The 17831-nt window shown below is 43.7% G+C and overlaps 2 protein-coding genes and 1 long non-coding RNA gene across 3 annotated transcripts in view; 2 read left to right on the forward strand and 1 right to left on the reverse strand.

The window, feature by feature from the left end:
• tex2 (testis expressed 2) overlaps positions 1-6206 on the forward strand; it is a 52515-nt gene extending 46309 nt beyond the window's left edge. The window contains exons 12-14 of the mRNA XM_083649920.1: positions 182-391; positions 2544-2664; positions 4357-6206. Of these exons, the coding sequence (XP_083506046.1) occupies positions 182-391; positions 2544-2664; positions 4357-4506 (481 nt within the window). The 3' untranslated portion in view covers positions 4507-6206. The remainder of the gene's footprint in view (positions 1-181; positions 392-2543; positions 2665-4356) is intronic.
• Positions 6207-8536: 2330 nt separating this feature from the next.
• On the reverse strand, positions 8537-10527 carry LOC310787499. The gene is made up of 8 exons (XR_014553261.1): positions 10315-10527; positions 10141-10228; positions 9922-9954; positions 9563-9590; positions 9386-9435; positions 9143-9196; positions 8909-8968; positions 8537-8726 (listed from the first exon to the last, which is right to left on the reverse strand). It is a non-coding gene; the product is annotated as an uncharacterized lncRNA (long non-coding RNA).
• Positions 10528-10974: 447 nt separating this feature from the next.
• The window catches only part of ern1 (endoplasmic reticulum to nucleus signaling 1), a 34663-nt gene continuing 27806 nt past the window's right edge, over positions 10975-17831 (forward strand). The window contains exon 1 of the mRNA XM_083648709.1: positions 10975-11122. Coding sequence (XP_083504835.1) covers positions 11045-11122 — 78 coding nt within the window. The 5' untranslated portion in view covers positions 10975-11044. The remainder of the gene's footprint in view (positions 11123-17831) is intronic.

Below are 17831 nucleotides of genomic sequence, written 5' to 3' on the forward strand. Positions count from 1 at the left end.
ACACAGAATGCTCTGCCCTGTCGGTCCACCCTCCCGCCTACCCACTTCAACCTGCACATTGGAAAGCTTACTGCTGATATAACGTAGCGCCCACTCACTCCCACCCACCGTGGGCGCTGAGCAGCCAGAGATGCTGTTATGAATAAATGATGAGTCTGACTCACTCCTTGCTTCCCCTTAGCTACGTGGGAGGCCACAGGCCCAGCAAGATCATGCTCTTTGTGGACAAGATAGCCAAGTCCAAGTACTTCCAGAAGGCCACAGAGACGGAGTTCATCAAGAAGAAGATGGAGGAGGTGTCCAACACACCCCTGCTGCTCACCGTGGAGGTGCAAGAGTGCCGCGGGACGTTGGCCGTCAACATCCCACCTCCCCCCACCGACAGGATATGGTACGTTCACTTGTAGTCCCCCCCTCCCATTCTTTTTTAGGCATACCCAGGCCTCATGTCATCTCCAAAAATCCTCAGATGATTCAGCCATAGTGGGCCATAATTTCATTTCATTTCATTTCATTTCATTTCATTTCATTTAAGCTACAGGTACGAAATCGACCAGTTTTGGTGCGATGACAATTTTCTTGACCTAAATATTATCACCAAAACAAAGGAATTGGATTTTAGAAAGGAAACAAGGCTAGGTCAGAACCTAGCATATGGCTAGCACGATAAAGCGTTCACGAGCATCGGCACGCAAATTGGACTGGACAAAGATATAGGGCCCGCTTGCGCTGGCCAAAAAGGGCTGAGGAGGAGGTTGCCCCTGTTTTAATCAAAGGCCACCCAGTTTAAATTGTCACCTCCTACAAATACCTGGGTACCCACATTGATGCTAAACTAGACTGGACACCAATGTAATAAAAAAAAAAGCGCAGCCTAGACTTTATTGGCTGCGGAAACTAAGGTATTTTAATGTTGGCAGCAAACTCCTCTGTGTCTTTTATCTGAGCATTTTAGCTCGTGTTTTATTTTATGCAGTGGTTTGCTGGGGTGGCAGCATCACCGCTGAAGAGAGGAACAGGCTGAAGAAGCTAATTAAAAAAGCGGGTTCCATTATCTGTATCCCCCGACTCTGTGGATATTGTCACAGAGCAGCGTACAAAGACAAAACCATACTGAAATACGAGCGTCGCCCTCTGCACAGCCTGAGGAGCACTTTTAGCAGTCATTTTGTACTGGCAAGGGGCAGTACTGAGCGTTTTAGGAGGTCCTTCATCCCCGCTGCCATGAGGTATTTCTACGCGACAGGGGTCTAATTGATGAAATTCTACCCGTACGTGATCTTTGATTTTATACTGTACAGTTGTGTGATGGTGGCTTTGTGTTTTTTTAGTATTCTGTTTCCCTGTTTGTTTGTTTTTATTGTAACTGCACGTTCTGCGCTAGTCATACTATGAATTTCCCCTTGGGGATCAATAAAGTATGTCAACCAAGAATATTAAAAACTGTGTATATTATTAGGAAATGCCCTGCAAAAAACAAGTGATTTACTCTCATTTCCAGTCTTAAGGTCATAATTGTCTTTAAAAAATAATAATAATTGTTGTAGAAAATTGAAGTTCCATTGGCATTTCCTAATCAATAAGCTATATTTGCATACACATAATTAATGCTATGACTTATTAGTGACATCTCACACATACAGATTCACCCCAGTGGCATTGAGGATTTCTCCCTTTTGCTGAAACCTTGGACAGTGCATCATGTTCCATAACAATTGATAACAGTCTCCCAGTCAGACTGCAGCAGCGCACATACATTCCTCTCCCCCCTCCTCTCTGCCTTTCCTCTTTTCCTTTGCCTATAAAGCGTATGTCAAATTGTGACATCGCATTAATTATGCATATGCAATTATAGCTTATGCCAATGGAACTTCAATTTTCTACAACAATAATCACACAACTTTTCACCAGTTCCAGGAATTTACTGGGAATAAAGTCCATATCCATATCCATATCAGGAAACAAGGTCGAATAAGGCAGAACATTCCACTCAAGAAAATGTGTTTTATTCAAGAAAAGTCTTTAAACAAGTTGATGTTTGTTTCCAAGTTGCATGCATTGGAAACAGCTGAAATTATCTCTCCCTATTGGCAAACTTTTCACTTGTTTTCAGAAAAATAGGATTTTGAGACTAATGATTTAAGGAGGAATGTGTTGCAGTGTGTGGTCAGTGTATGGGAGTCCTGGATTAAGAATATAACACTGCGCCCTCTGCTGGACAAATACAGGCATGCTTGTAGTAGAGCATTGTCTTGTAGACGCTTGTAGATACAAAAGCAAAGCAAATCATAAAATGTAAAAGCAAAACAGACATTTAAAGTAATGCAAAAAAAAAAACAATGTTTCAAAAATCATTCATACAAGATTCAGATCAGTCAGATAATCAAAAAGTGAGTTTTAAGAAGAGATTTAAAAGTGCTGCTCCAGTCCAGGCTAGTGATTCCAGTTCAGGGGATCCTAATGGCAAAAGGCCTAATTGCCTCTTACTTTCTAGACTTTGGAGCCTGCATCGTTATTAACATTAACCTTGGTTTTGCCGGCAGGTATGGTTTCCGGAGTCCCCCTCACCTGGAGCTGAAAGCGCGGCCTAAGCTGGGTGAGAGGGAGGTCACTTTAGCCCATGTGACAGACTGGATCGAGAAGAAACTGGACCAGGAGTTCCAGGTACACAGTGAGAAAAACAGGAAATTGTGTGCATGCTATAAATGTTTAGTCACAAGTTTGAGGAAATCAAATGAAGGAACACCCATTGGGGATGTAAGCGCCATTTCATTAGTCATTTAACCAGGCCTCCTTCACTTCCCCTCGCCAGTTGGTAATAGACCTTTTTCGCAGCATCCATTTTGTGTCTAAAAGGCGGGAGGTCACACAGGTGCACCTGGACATTAATTCGGGTGTCCACCTCCCAGTCCATTTCGGTGTTCCAGTGCTGGGGCCCTAATTAATGAGTTGGTTGCACCTGTGTTTACCCCGCCTTTTAGACACAAAATGGCAGCTGTGAAAAAGGCCCATACCTAGCACTACGTACTGTAACGCCAGTGGCCACTGGCAGATCGGGGGGAGGCAGGGTCCGAGGGGAGCAGAGTATTTGAAACGGAGCGCACTTGCCCTTAAGCAGGCCTAATAAAAAATAAGACTAAAATATACAAATTACACAGAACAATGAGTAATGAAATACTCGTTTGGTCGGCACTCGACTTCCTGAGAAAGTTCACTTCAGTTACGAGAGTAATGGAAGGGCGCTCGTAAAATGGCGACTGGATTCCCCCAGAGGGGAAGTGCCGAGGGGAAGTCAACGAGGGCCGGTTGAAACGACTGATACAGTCAAACGCACCGCGAGCTGTCTCATCCTGTGCTGTTAGGGTGCATTGAGATTCAGAAACGTTATAAACGAGGACTCTGGGGTTAGTTTACGGCTGCCCACCAATGCGCACTTCAAAGCAGTGTGCCTGTGGCTCTCCCACTCTCCACGGTAATGATAGGCCTCCTGCTAGATAACTGGCCTGAGGCACACCTGCAGACTAGTGCAGCAAAGGCTCTCTGTCAACTCTGTTATACAGCTACATTTATCCCCAACAGACTCTTCTGGGAGTTATTATTATGTACCAACCGCCTCCAGTAAAATACAGTGCTGCAATGCTTTGTGCTGTCACTTGTGAGTGAGTGAGTGAGTGAGTGAGTGTATATGTCTGGCTCCCCACAAAGTTCAGACTGTCAATAGAACTCTTTGCCAGGAGGGTTGGATGCACAAGTCAAATGTATCGCAGAAGTTGTACTAGATCTTTGATGTTTACAGATGTAATCTCATGCCTGTGATGTGATTTGGTGAATATTTTTTGTGGTGGTCTGGGAGAACCCTTTACATGTCGCTGCTACACATTGTTGGCAATGAGCGAAAGCAGGTTGAAAATTAGTTTTTTTTGTGATTTGGTTCATTTCATCTCTGTAGTACATCATGGTGAATAATTATTTTCGGAAACCAAAAGGTAAAGCATTTATTTTGTATGGTTTTGGTGATATGCCACTGTAGAAAATGGAATGTTGTGTTTTTTTTAAACGTTTTACTTTACACATAACAGATTAAAATACTCATAACTTTTGATCTGAGAGAGCTATCTCAGTCATTCAAAAAGTTATAGGGGAGAGTTTCTAATTCATGGGGGAAAAAATCAAATGTAAATTTTTTGCCATGTGAAGGTTTTTTGCAGGCCAACCCCACCACACATTTGCTAGCTATACAAGCATATTAACCCATAGTTGCCGCTCCTTATCCACATCTAGACACTCACATTAGTGTTTTGTAATGAACCTCCTGCTACTCTCCCTACCCTCCCTATTGTCTTTGTCCTCCAACAGAAAATATTTGTGATGCCAAACATGGATGACATATGGCTACCCATCATGCACTCTGCCATGGACACTCGTTCAAATGCCAACTTGGTTACTGTAACAAACGATGCCTTGAAGGACCCAGAGCCCATGGAATCTGAGGTCTCCGACATGTGAAGACTGCTGTTTACGGCGTACGTGGATGGACATTCTATCACCATGGCAATATGACAAGTCCCCGCCCCCTCAGCAGCCACGGTTGCAGCAGAGGGCGGGGCCAACTGTCCATTCTTTGGAACCGTATTCCAGTCCCATTTGCCTTTTTCACTTCCCACCCAATTCACCCATTTTGTGCCTAAAAAACAGGAAGTAACACAGGTGCAAGCAGAACATTAATGAGGCTTTCCAACTTCCAATCCATTTGGTGATCCAGTGCCGGGGGCCCTCGTTACTGTTTTGCTTCCACCTGTGTTACTTCCTCCTTAGACACAAAATGGGTGAATTGGGCGGGAAGTGAAAAAGGCTAATTGCTGCACCAGTCTGTGGCCACTCAGGAAGTGAAGAGACTTGGCACTCACAAGACCGGCAGTTGACGAGCTCGTTATCTGTGGCCATTATAAACGAATGGAGAGGGCGGTGACTGCTAGATTGGTCACCAGTGCATTTACAAGTCACTCAGTTTTGTTTGTGTGACATGAAATATTGATCATAGTCGGTTCTGTGATGATTAAATACAATAGATGGGGCATGTTGCGAATGTTAACAGTGGATAGACAAGTCGCCATCTGATTCAACCACAAGAAGAACCATAATACCTGTGATGTACAGCTGCACCAAACAACATGGTTGTACAGGAAACACTTTTGTGTGTCGTTTCTATTTGAGTGGTTTATTGTTGCTATTCCATAAGAACCTTATTAGGCCACTGATTAAGTGTGTGTGTGTGTGTGTGTGTGTGTTGCGTTTGAGCGAGCAAATGTTTGAGGAAATTATACATTTGGAGATGGTTTTGCTATAGGCCCCTGCATCATCCAATGCACATTTCACAGGGACGTCAAGACTGGTCTCCCACCCGTCCACAGTACACCGCTGCCTGGCACTTATATGCAAACAGCTCAATGCCACAGCTGTGTCCATCAAAGATACCAGGTGAGTTTGAAAGCCTAAAAGCACCCTCTCTGGACTGCTGGACAAACACTTGAGTCACTGTCAATCCTGAGTGCTCTTGCTGAAAGCACTGGTCTGTGTGTGCAGTCCTGAGTACTAAAACTAACGTTAGACTGGGTGTACAAATTGAAATAAATCTGCAAACACAACAGCTAAACATTGTCTAGGTATGGTGAACGGGTGAATGTATAATGCAGTGCCCCATTAGCTGTGTAAGGAGCAGTTCACTTGCTAATGATGTGTTTATGAACACGTTCTTAAAGAGCATGGTGCAGGTTGAATTGTTTTCATGAATTTACATTTTGGGCTAATGATTAGTATGAAAATACCCCCCCCCCCCCCCCCACCAACAAACAAAATAAATTAATAAATTAATTACAGGCCCCCAGGGCAGACGGTGGACGTGCCCAATAAGAACTCCTGTGCGTTCTCCACCTGTGACATCACTTGTTGCTGGTTGTGCTGCTTGGCCCAGATAGCCTACATCACATAGGGGAGAGTGGGGTGAGTTGTGCCAGCGGGGAAGTTGTGCCACCCCTTGTATCTAGAAAGCCATAGAAGAAATTGGTCATGTGACCACACATTTTTGAAGAGGCATCCATTTTACTCACTCTGCAAAGAAGGGAGGCAGATGGCACAAGAGCTAAGCACATTTAAGTTCAAAAAACTGTTTTTTGCCTCTCAAAGTAAAAATTTTATGATCAAGGTTTATTGATTGTTGTGTCTGAACAATTATAGACAAGCTTGAAAACATTTCACACATGTGTTAGTGTTTTAGTAAGCTACAATATGAGGCTATACTGTTAGCATGATGTTAGCTCCAAACCAGCTATATGATACAAGTTTGTTAAAATGGTGGGGATGGGGTGATTTGTGCCAAAAGGCCTGGGTTAAGTTGTGCCAGTGCAGTTGCAGTTGATTTAGTGATTTTTTTTTTCATTTTGTTCTTAAATGTTTAAATAGACCTTGTTGAAGAATATTGCAGTATTGGCAAGTGTAGCCTGGCTCTGTGATAGTTGATTTTGTTCATTTTGAACATAATTTTTATTTCTGAAAATGTTAAATATGTAGGTCAACTGCTGCTACCGTTCAGCCTTGTTTAACCCTGTTATAGTACACTGGACTTTAGTGTTATCTTTATTTTGTCTTGCTTTGATATAGCATTACAGTATATGAGATGAAAATGTTCTGTTTTACTTCAGTAATCAATGGCACAATTTACCCCAACTTATTCTCTCCAAAGGCACAACTTACCCCGCACCGGGGGCAAGTTGTGCCAAGAGACCACTTTTTTAAGAATAGCCATATTTTTTTAACAGTTTATTTAAGATCCAAAGGGAGTGTTCCCAGTGGTGCACAACATCCTGAAATATATTTACATATTGTAGTTGGAGGCATTACTGTCATGCCCTCACTTTAAAGACACCTCAAGTAAAAAGTGGCACAACTCACCCCACTCTCCCCTATGGCAGTTCCATTTTTAGACACTGCTTTATTCACAAAAAAACAGTCTAGATGCAGCTGTGTGTGATACAAAATAAAAAAAATCCCATTGCTATACAGCCCTCCCACTACTGCAACTAGAAATTGTGCACTCCTTTCTAGCGTAGCTCGCTAGCTGAACTGGCAGCATACCTCATTGGTTTGCCCTCGAGGTGTCGCCCGCTCAATTACACAGTGGTGAGATGTGGTCTCCAACCTGCACCATGCTCTTGAACTTACGTTACATAATAGGAGAGTTGAACAAAAGTAACGTGACTTTTGTTTTAATTGCCAAAGCAATCATTCAGTCCTGTTTGGAAGGCGTGTGGTAAACTGTGACAAATAAGCAGTGGGTTGATCACCTAGTGATCCCATTGCACGGGTTGGACCCACTGGATTCTAGGCAGATGCCAATATGACAGATGTAGGCTACAGCCAATGTTTGGATGAGCATTGCTGGAGATTTGCAAGACAAAGATGATTGGGGACGGGGTCTCACATCAACGTCAAGTATGTAATACTCTATACCTTGAATTTAGGTGAAGGGGGGGAAAAACATTTCACTTGAACAAGTCACACACTGGATATTAGCCATACTGTCTGTTACCAGGAGCCATCCAGGCGAATGCTTCGGTTTTATTTATTTGCTGTTTTTATTGTAGGCCTACAGTACATATTCAAGAGGAAAATCCACCAACTCTCATTGATATACTGATTACTTTTGAGTTTACATGACATTTCTGTTACATGACATTTCTGTTCAAATGTGTAGCCAATGTTGGCAAAGTGTATGAGGCAGAAAGTGCCTTGAAAATAATCTAACATTCCTCCATAGCGAGTCATATTCGTTGCATCATTTGATAGAGAAAATGTCTACAAGGTATTTGTGCCAGCCGTGTGTCTGATGAAGACATGTTTCCACACGTGTTGGTGGTTCATTTGCGGCGATGAAATAGCCAACATTGCTGTCGTGTTCAGTGACGTCACAGAATGTTCTGGTTCCGGTCATTGTGGATCAATAAAAAAAAACCTTTTGCTTGGTAATATGTTTGTGCTTGGGAACATGGATGGGAACCAAGGAAAGGGATGTGATCAGGAAGTGAAAAAAAAAAAAAAAGCTCTCTCATGTCAAAAAATGAAATTGTACCTGTGATAGAGGCATGCCCCCATGTTTCACCTTAGATTTTTCCACGTGCATCTTGAATCTCCTAGAAATGTTGAAATCTAGTTAATGCATTTAAAGAAAACTCCTAGATGTGAAACCAGCTTACATTTGGCCCCATCAGAGTATAGGGTGTCAATCCAGTGCTAATGGGATTTATTAGGGTTAAAAGTGTAGCCATCATGGACCGATGATGGTTACATTCTGTGGCTTGCTTTTAAAAGAGAGACTTGGTGGAACTGCCAAGAAACCCCAGTTATAACAAGCCATGGTATGTTCTTGCACTACAGCTTGGCCTGGGTGGCCATGGAAAAGGCCTATCAGGGTCAAAGGTAGTGCTGCAGTAATGTTTTTGTAGGGAGGGACTGAAAAAAATAAAGGACCAGTAAGTTCAAATCAACGAAAGTGTCTTTATTCATACAGAGGTTCAGAAATATGCGTTGTACCCAAGTGGTCTAACATCTTTGACTAGCACCATGAGCTTTATAAAAAATAAAATGTTGCTGGCATTTCAATGATTTTGGCCATCATTTCTATGGCATGATGTTCTTGCAGGCGCCATGTCCAGTCCACAGGTGTCTGATCCCTAGAATGTAGAATGGAAAACATTTTTAAATTAGCGGTTGTTGAAACATTTGTCATAGAGACTGCTGTAGGCAGGTTGTCAGATTTAAAATTGACTTCACTTTTGAATCAGAAGTCTAACGCATAAGAATCATCATTCATAAACCAAAAGCCAAAATTTGAAATTCTTCTGAAGGCACGTACAGTTGTTGCAGTCCAGACCACATTTCCATACAGTAGGTGTCAGTCTGATCCCTCTGATCCCTAGAATGTAAAACAATTTTTAACTTTTGTTGTTGAAACATTTGTCAGAGACTGCTGTAGGTGGGTTATGTCAGATTTAAAATTTACTTCACTTTTGAATCAGAAGTCTAACGCATAAGAATCATCATTCATCAACCAAAAGCCAAAATTTGAAATTCTTCTGAAGGCACGTACAGTTGTTGCAGTCCAGACCACATTTCCATTCCATAGGTGTCAGTCTGATGATCCCTAGAATGTAAAACAATTTTAACTTTTGTTGTTGAAACATTTGTCACAGAGACTGCTGTAGGTGGGTTGTCAGAAATAAAATGCACTTCACTTTTTCTAAATCAGAACCAACATAACCAACTAAAACATAACCAACTAAAACATCATTCATAACCCAGAATTAAAAATACTTATGATGAAGACCCTTACAGTTGTTCCAGTCCACACCACATTGTTTCCTGTCCAGTTCACACCACATCCTGCAAGGAAAACACAAAGTTTTAAGTGTGCTCAATCACCCCTACTCACCAAGACTTCACACTATGGATGAAAAGGCGAAGTTTAGTCAGTCATATCAAAATTAAAAATTCTTCTTAAGGCACTTACAGTTGTTACAGTCCACACCACATCTTCCCTGCATGAGAAACAAAAGTTAAGCACACTTAATAATCACCCCCATTGGATCCATTTCACAGCAACCATTTTGAGGGGGTAAAGGCAGGAAGTAAAGCAGCTGCACGCAGATTCCATTAATTACGCTTCCATTCTGTTTAGGCGTTCCAGTGCCAGGTGCCCTCATTAACTCTAATGATTACACCCGTTTATTTCCTGCTTTACCACCTCAAAAGGTTGCTGTGAAATGAGCCTATAGACCAAAACTAAGAGGGTTTATGTCAGCGAGTCAATTTTGACTTAATTATGGATCAGTACTGGAAAAGTTATTAGTCATCCATAAAGGCACTTACAGATTGTTCCAGGACAGCGCCACACCACACCTCCTGTATGAGAATGCAAGTTTCAACATAGATAACCACTCAATCAGCACTACTCAACCAAGACTGAGGATTGGTTTGTCAGACAAGAAGGCTATATTGACTTCATTATGGATCGGAACAATAATGTCATTTTGTAATCATTCGCCAACCAAGATAGATTAGATTATGACTTTACCAAGAAACACTTACAGTGATGCTGCAAGTGAGCCATCCACAGCCTTCCATCTGAAATGCACCACACTTGGTCCATGGGGATACGAGTCTCCTTAAACTCGTCCTGTGTGAATCACAAGCACTGTTAGGTCAGAGTAGGTACTGCCTTGGATATCCACTGCCATGTTAAACAGAAGAATGCAACGTTACCTTGGCCTTCCGTAGCCATTGCGGCCTGCAGTGCACGCATGGCTCGTGCGGCACGCTCACATTCCCTCCCTAAACTCCAGTTAACTATCACGAGACTCCCTCACATATCAACATCGATTTAACACGATGCTCAACACAGACGGACATAATTAGTATCAATACGAGTCAATTCGCCTCTATGTAACTACAGCCAACTGCGTGACCACGTCCCAAGCGAACTGCTGTAGAAAAGAGAAGGAAAATGTCCCCCAGAAGTATTTTATACTATTATATGCGAGCACTGTAGCTGTCTGTCATTGGCTCAGATGGATTCTATAGCCCCACCCTCCACTTTCATTGGCCCAGACGGATTCTCCAGCCCCCCTCCTCCACTCTCATTGGCTCAGACCCTGGCTCAGACGGATTCCCAGTCCACCTCCTCCACTCTCATTGGCTCAGACAGATGATCCAGTCCCCCTTCTCCACTAGTGTGTGTGGACCATTGGTGTGGACCGCAGCTATCCCAAAGTCCAACCCCCACAGGTTTCATTCCAGGAAGAAGCAGCAGCCAAGCACGAATTCTCAGCCGATAGTAGATCCAGCTCCACAGCTGGCAGACCGCTAAATGCCTTTTAGATCATGAACGTTGCCTCCATTTCGTAGCCTTTGGTTGTAGCCAAGTCACATTTTCTATGTAGTCGACAGTTAGCTTGCCGTTCACACCCACTACACCGGTTTGAGACTACAAAATATGGACTGGACAGTAAGCAGTCGGGCCCTTGTGTGGTGCATTTTGGCGTTGCTTTGCTGCGTTGGTCTCCCACAAAAGGTAGGTGTGCTAACTGGATACGCTAGCATAAGTTAGCTAGCTCTGCATTTATAAAACAGGTGACGTTAAAACACTGTTTATTGACATAATTGCCCTGCCTTCATTTGCACGAGTAATATCATCAGCCCCCAATCACTCACTCATGGCTTTCAATGAATGGTTGAATTCTGTCAGTGGCTGCGTGTTTTCTTGACATAACGTGAGCATGCTTGCCAGCTAAAAACAATGTTGATTCCCAGCTTTCAAATGTTTTGCGTTAAATGTACAAATCTTACGTGCCTGTGTAGATCATTTCTACATGATCAGTTCAGCAGTCGGGCCAGTGTCACTAATAAAGGAGGCATAAACGTTATCCCAGTCTGGCTATGGAACTTTTCCACCTCCTGTCACATGCGTTACCTGGTGAGTTAAAACATCATCAGCTAACGTTAAGGTGATTTCTACCAAGGAATGCCAGTGTTAACCAGGGATAGGTAACATTAGTTGTCTTAAGTGGCAGGGGAGCCATATGCTACTTGATGAAGATAAACCAAAGCTAAGCAGTAGATTAGATTAGCCTAGTAGTAAACCTATATCATTTCTCTGGTTCTTCACCAGTGGAGCAAATCTTCCCAGATCACAGGCTGCCAAAGTAAACATAATAGATGTATCGATTATAATAGCATTGTGTATAATAGCAGTGTGTGTGTGTGTGTGTGTGTGTGTGTGTGTGTGTGTGTGTGTGTGTGTGTGTGTGTGTGTGTGTGTGTGTGTGTGTGAGAGAGATATTGAATGAGGCTGTGTGAATGTGAGTGAGATAATCTGTCTCTATCCAGTGTCTGTTGCCATTCACGATTGATTGAGCTATGATTAAGGTCTGCTGATTGTGAAGAGCGGCTGCAAGAGATTAATGCTAGCTAGCTGTTTCAGCATAGCCATTATTAGTTAGCGTGAACTTACAAAGAACTTAGCCTATATTATGCCAATGCCTGGCTTAACATGTTGCCATGTCCCTTATAATAAACTAGCATCCCTGATAAGACCTCTGACATCAGGCATTAGACGACAAAGAGTTTTCAAAAATAACATGCAAAAGATAATAGTCTCCCAATCATCATTTATTGATAGATTCATATCTCTCCATCACCATGGCCACATTCTTGCACTTTGCTTTTTTGTAAACAGAATTCAAATTGAACTGAGAAACAAAGTTGGTGCTCACACTATCTTATCACAACAGTAGATTGCTTGTGCATTGACTGTCTGAGTGTGCCTGAGCTAGGGTCTACACGTGACGTGACGTGACACCCCCACTGCAGCAAGGCCACGCTGATAGCGAATGTGTTGTGTTGACAGGGAAGGTGGTTCAAATGGCTTTCCAGAGATTTCTACTTAAAGAGACCGTTCACCCAAAAATGAAAATTCCGCCGCCTACTCTCCCACTCATGCCAGTTGAAAGACAGATGAAGTTTGTCCATATAACACAACAAGGAGATGGCCAGCACAACGCAAGAGAAAACCAGTCACCATTGACTTAGTTACTACTGTAGCTACTACTGAAGTCAATGGTGACTGGTTTTCTCTCATTTTTGGGTGAACTGTTCCTTTAGCCTAACATGTTAAACATGCTAGGCTAGTTCTCAAACATTTGTCTCCACGTTTTCTCATAAAGTTCAATTTCATTTGTGTCTGTGTTGACACAATACAACAAATCAAACATCCCCAGGCCGTTGTGATCTTTCACATGTACACAGACCAGAAGGAAAGCCCTAAATGAAAACTTGTGTAGGGTTTTTAGAGACTTATAGATCATCAGTAAGTTAATGTTTACAACTGTGTTAGTCACGTTGCCTTCAATACAGCAAGCAATTTCTTCATTGCCTTTCAAAAATATCTTTGATTACTTGAATTTGTGGCTGCCCTACATCTCCTGTGACATATTGCCAAACCGGAGATGTGATGATAAGTATTTGTTAGTTCCTGTGCTACTTAAAGTCTGCACTCCAGCAAGTAGCAGACAGGATGCTTATATTGCTTTGCTTGCAGACAAGACAATAAAGTGTCTGGTTGTTTTGTAAACTTAACAACGGAAGATGAAGCAATGTGACCAAATTAAGAAGAAAAAACTCTTCACATACAGTACTATTCTCTGTCATCCTGTCCATGAATCACCACCCCCACTACTTGTATCTGGTCTTTCTACTGTCCTATCTATCTATCTATCTATCTATGTATCTATCTATCTATCTATGTATCTATCTATCTATCTATCTATCTATCTATCTATCTATCTATCTATCTATCTATCTATCTATCTATCTATCTATCTATCATCATCAGTAGTAAATGGTAGCTAGGGCTCTGTCTGTCTGTTTGTTTCTCTGTTGCACTATGATTGTCCCACTGTGATGTCATAAATCCCACTGTGACATCATCAGTGATGTCATAAATCCCACTGTGACATAATCAGTGATGTCATAAATCCCAGTGATGTCATAAATCCCATTGTGACATCATCAGTGATGTCATAAATCCCACTGTGACATCATCAGTGATGTCATAAATCCCACTGATGAAATCCCATGAATAGACTCTATTCTCTCTGATTTCCCCCCATTTTCTCCCCAATTGTTGTTTGCCAATTCCCCCTACCAAGCTGTCGTGGTGATTGCCCCACCCTCTCTGATGATCTGGGGAGCCACTTCTCTTCTCACCTGACAGCGAGGAGTTTCACCAGCAGGACGTAATGTGTGGGAGGATCACGTCGTGATCACGCTATTCCCCCCCAGTTCCCCTCACCTTGAAGAGGCGCCCCCCCCCCCGACTGACCAGACAAGGCGCTAGTGCAGTAACCGGGACACATACCCTAATACGGCTTCCCACCCGCGCAGACACGGCCAATCGTGCCTGTACGGATACCCCGACCAAGCTGGAGGCAACACGGGGACTTGAACCTGTGACCCTTGTGGTGGTAGGCAAGGAATGTACCGGGTCGCCCAGCCTTTTCTCTGTTAAGGTTGGTGAGCCGTCCATGAGGCTGTTGCTGTTGAGCACAGTGACATTCTAGCCCAGCCTGCCGCCAGTGATATCATGAGCATTGTTGTCACTGTCCCTTTAAGCCATGGCCTGGCCTCATTGCAGAAGGGAAAGTAAGGAGCACAGAACTGGCCAAGAATTGGGTTTCGCCCAGTTCTGTTGTGTTATGTAACTCGACTTGCGCAATGTCTTACTTTTGTCTGTTAAAACGCAACACAACAGGGAAACGAGAGGGGATGCCCCTGACGTCCGTGTCCTCTCTACAAGATGGCTGCAAACAACTGGGCCCCCTCAGTCACTCTGAGCAGCCTGATAAACATTCATGTACAAATGAGAACATTCCTAAAGCCTAATACTTTAGAATGTTCGACAATGTGTATCAGTTCCCAACGTCCCACCCAAAAGCAGTTGGCTGACACTCAGATGTTAAGGTACTCTGGCTTGTGAAACCAAGAACCGAGAGGTTACGATGGGCCAAATAAACAGACATGAGTTATTATTGTTGGGCTGTGGGATGCTGGTGAGTTTGCATCACGGTGGGAACAGTCACAGCAGGTGTGCTGTACAGTAGATGCACGTGCCGGTGTGTGTAGGCTGTTGGATTACAGCAGAGGATCTCAAATGTGGAAGGACACAGTTTTCTCCTAAAGATAGTGCTAAATGTGTTGCGAGAACAGACGTGAACAACAATGACTACGTTTACATGCACACAATATTCCACTTGCATTTTCCGAATTTGCCCTTTTTCCGAATTTAGCATTTTCCAATTAAGACATCTGGGTTATTCCAGTATTATTCGGGTTTTAGGAGGATTCTTTGATCATGTATACAGCACATTCGGAATATGCGTCTCAATCAGGGTTTTTACCTCAGTTTGAGACGCATGTCGCATGTTGCCTCTTTGCAGTCAGCTGATGTGTGCTAGAAAGCGCTAGAAGAGGCGATATAATAATCCGTCATCTCTGGCATGCGAAAAGAAAAGCCCACATTTCTGATCGGCAGGAGATGAGAAACATCGATTGGTGCCCACGGAAGTCCAAAGTGCTTGCGAGCCTGCGTCTGCGAGGTATAACGTAGGCTACTAGCCTACTTTATGAAAGACTTTGATGTGCAAATAATCGCAACGCCAAACTTTCCAGCAGCAAGCTCCTGAAATGGACCAAGTGATCCTCTGTTTATTCTCAACAGAAAAACTCTGCCTACCTGCATCTCTCTCTCTCTCCCCCCCTCCCTCACGTGTCGGGGAGGGCGAGCTACGGCTGCATGTAAACGGGAATATTAGTGGATTACTCATTTAGTCGGAATATTGTCATTTTCCGAATATGGGCAAAAAACCGGAATATTGTGTGCATGTAAACATAGTCAGTGCTCTCTTGTTTGTGGAGTCATTTTGCGCTTGGTTTCCCTGTGGCGTTGGCCCACTGAGGTATTTTCCTCGTTACAGTCGAGCTGAAGAGCACACAGAGGGGAGAGCGCTGAACATTGTAAAGCAACAGCTTGGTCCCTCGGCAACGCTCCACGGCTCCACTGGTGGTGTGCCGGCCTGTATCACGGCATCGGGTGCGAGGAAGTGAAGTGATTGTAGAGAGAGAGCACCCCGAGTGTTTCGGTGATGGCTGCTGCATCCCTGTGTGCACTGCTCAGGCCTGCCTATCATGGCTGCTGGTGTCTGGCTTAAGAGCACTTCAACTCCCACCTTCCTCCTCTCTTCCTTCTCTTCTCTCCCCCCATAAGTGGCGAAGTGCTCAGAAGAGTGTCTTGGTAATCTGCACTAAACACTGTGGGGAGGGGGGGGGGTGTAGTGGCACTGTCCCCAGGCGCAGGGTCCTGTTCAGGGGGATTAGTCAAGGATGTTCATCAATACCACCGTGGAGGCTTCAGCAGGGGGGTAAGAGCCCTGTCTGGACGACTCTGCAGTAACTTTTCAGCCTTTTAAACTCTTCTTAGGTAGGCCTGGGCAAATATACTGTATCTATTATATGAGACCAGATATTATTGTCTTAGATTTTGGATATCATAATACCATGATATAACGGCAGAAGTGTTGTCTTTTCCTGGGTTTGAAAGCTGCATTATTACAGGTAGTAAAGTGATGTACAATTGTGATGTAATTTTCTGACTGTTCTATTATTTGTTTTTACCCACTTAGTCATTATGTGTCCACATTACTGATGATTATTGATCAAAAATCTCATTGTGTAAAAAATATTTTCTGAAAGCACCAATATTGTTTTAGTATCAATATTGAGGTATTTGGTAAAGAAAATATCGTGATACATGATTTTGTCCATGTCCATAATCTCCCAGGCCTATAGTAAAGACATCAGGCTTAGTGGTGTTAGATTGTCAGTCCCGTAGCAGAAAGATCACAGGTTTGATTCTTTCACCAGCTATGTATTCCACTGACTTGTCTTTGACTCGGACACTGAACCCTAACTGCTCACTCACTTTCCGTCAGTCTCCGGATGAGAGTGCCCTATAGGCATAAATGTCTCAAATGTAAAAAGACCACTGTAGATTATTAGAATAGTTCTCTCAGCCTCTCCAACTCTCACAGTAAAGAAAAGTCACGTTTTTCCAATTTTTGGGGCGTTCTTTGCCCCTTTAGTAGACAGGAAAGATTGGGAGAGAGAGGGGTGATAACGCGACAAAGCTCTTGGGTCAGATTCATTTAATACCCAAGACGTTGGCGCTGGTCTGAGCCTACTGAGTCACCATTTTGGGTATCATTTTTGAACGACTCGTTATCAAGTGCAAAACAAAATGTGGCACTGGCTCGGCTGCTTAAGCCTCTGTGGCCTGGTGGTGGGCTGGTGAAGTGTTCTGTTCCTCTGTGGCCTGGTGGTGGGCTGGTGAAGTGTTCTGTTCCTCTGTGGCCTGGTGGTGGGCTGGTGAAGTGTTCTGTTCCTCTGTGGCCTGGTGGTGGGCTGGTGAAGTGTTCTGTTCCTCTGTGGCCTGGTGGTGGGCTGGTGAAGTGTTCTGTTCCCCTGTGGCCTGGTGGTGGGCTGGTGAAGTGTTCTGTTCCCCTGTGGCCTGGTGGTGGGCTGGTGAATTGTTCTGTTCCTCTGTGGCCTGGTGGTGGGCTGGTGAAGTGTTCTGTTCCTCTGTGGCCTGGTGGTGGTGGGCAGACAGAGTTCCTCAAAGCCGCCCACCTCTCTGCTGACCTCTCCCTCCCTGCACACTGGGCCAAAAACAAGAGGAAGCCCACAGCTTGGTTATGAAGAGCAGCGTTTTTAGAATTCCATGGTGGCTGAGTGAAGCACACATCACCCACATGCTTGTTAATTCTGGCACAAGCCTAGTCATGAGGCTGGCTCGCTTAGCCGGCGTTGTGGTCAGGCCTTCATTTGTTGCAAGAATCTGCAAAATCCCTGCATCTTCATCTTCACTCTGTTTTTCCTCATCCTCTGTGTGCGTTCTCTCTCTCTAGCTCTGTCTGCCACTCTACCTCTCCTCTGTCCCATGGATTGTAGGCTTGGGCCGATTTTAGACAATATTGCGATATTTGCAGAATGTAGTGATATTTGCTGAATATGGCGTGCTTTCGCTCTCTTTTTTGTCAATTAATTTTTTTTGCAATGCCACCTGTGCATCCGAGATATTGTCCTTTTCTATTATTTTCTGAACCCATCCACGCCTTCCCATGTCGCCCATATTATATATATATTTCCGAGTGGGAGTGGAGGGGACTGGA

Source organism: Poromitra crassiceps (assembly GCF_964638095.1).
Source record: "Poromitra crassiceps genome assembly, chromosome: 13".
Classification (NCBI taxonomy): Eukaryota; Metazoa; Chordata; class Actinopteri; order Beryciformes; family Melamphaidae; genus Poromitra; species Poromitra crassiceps.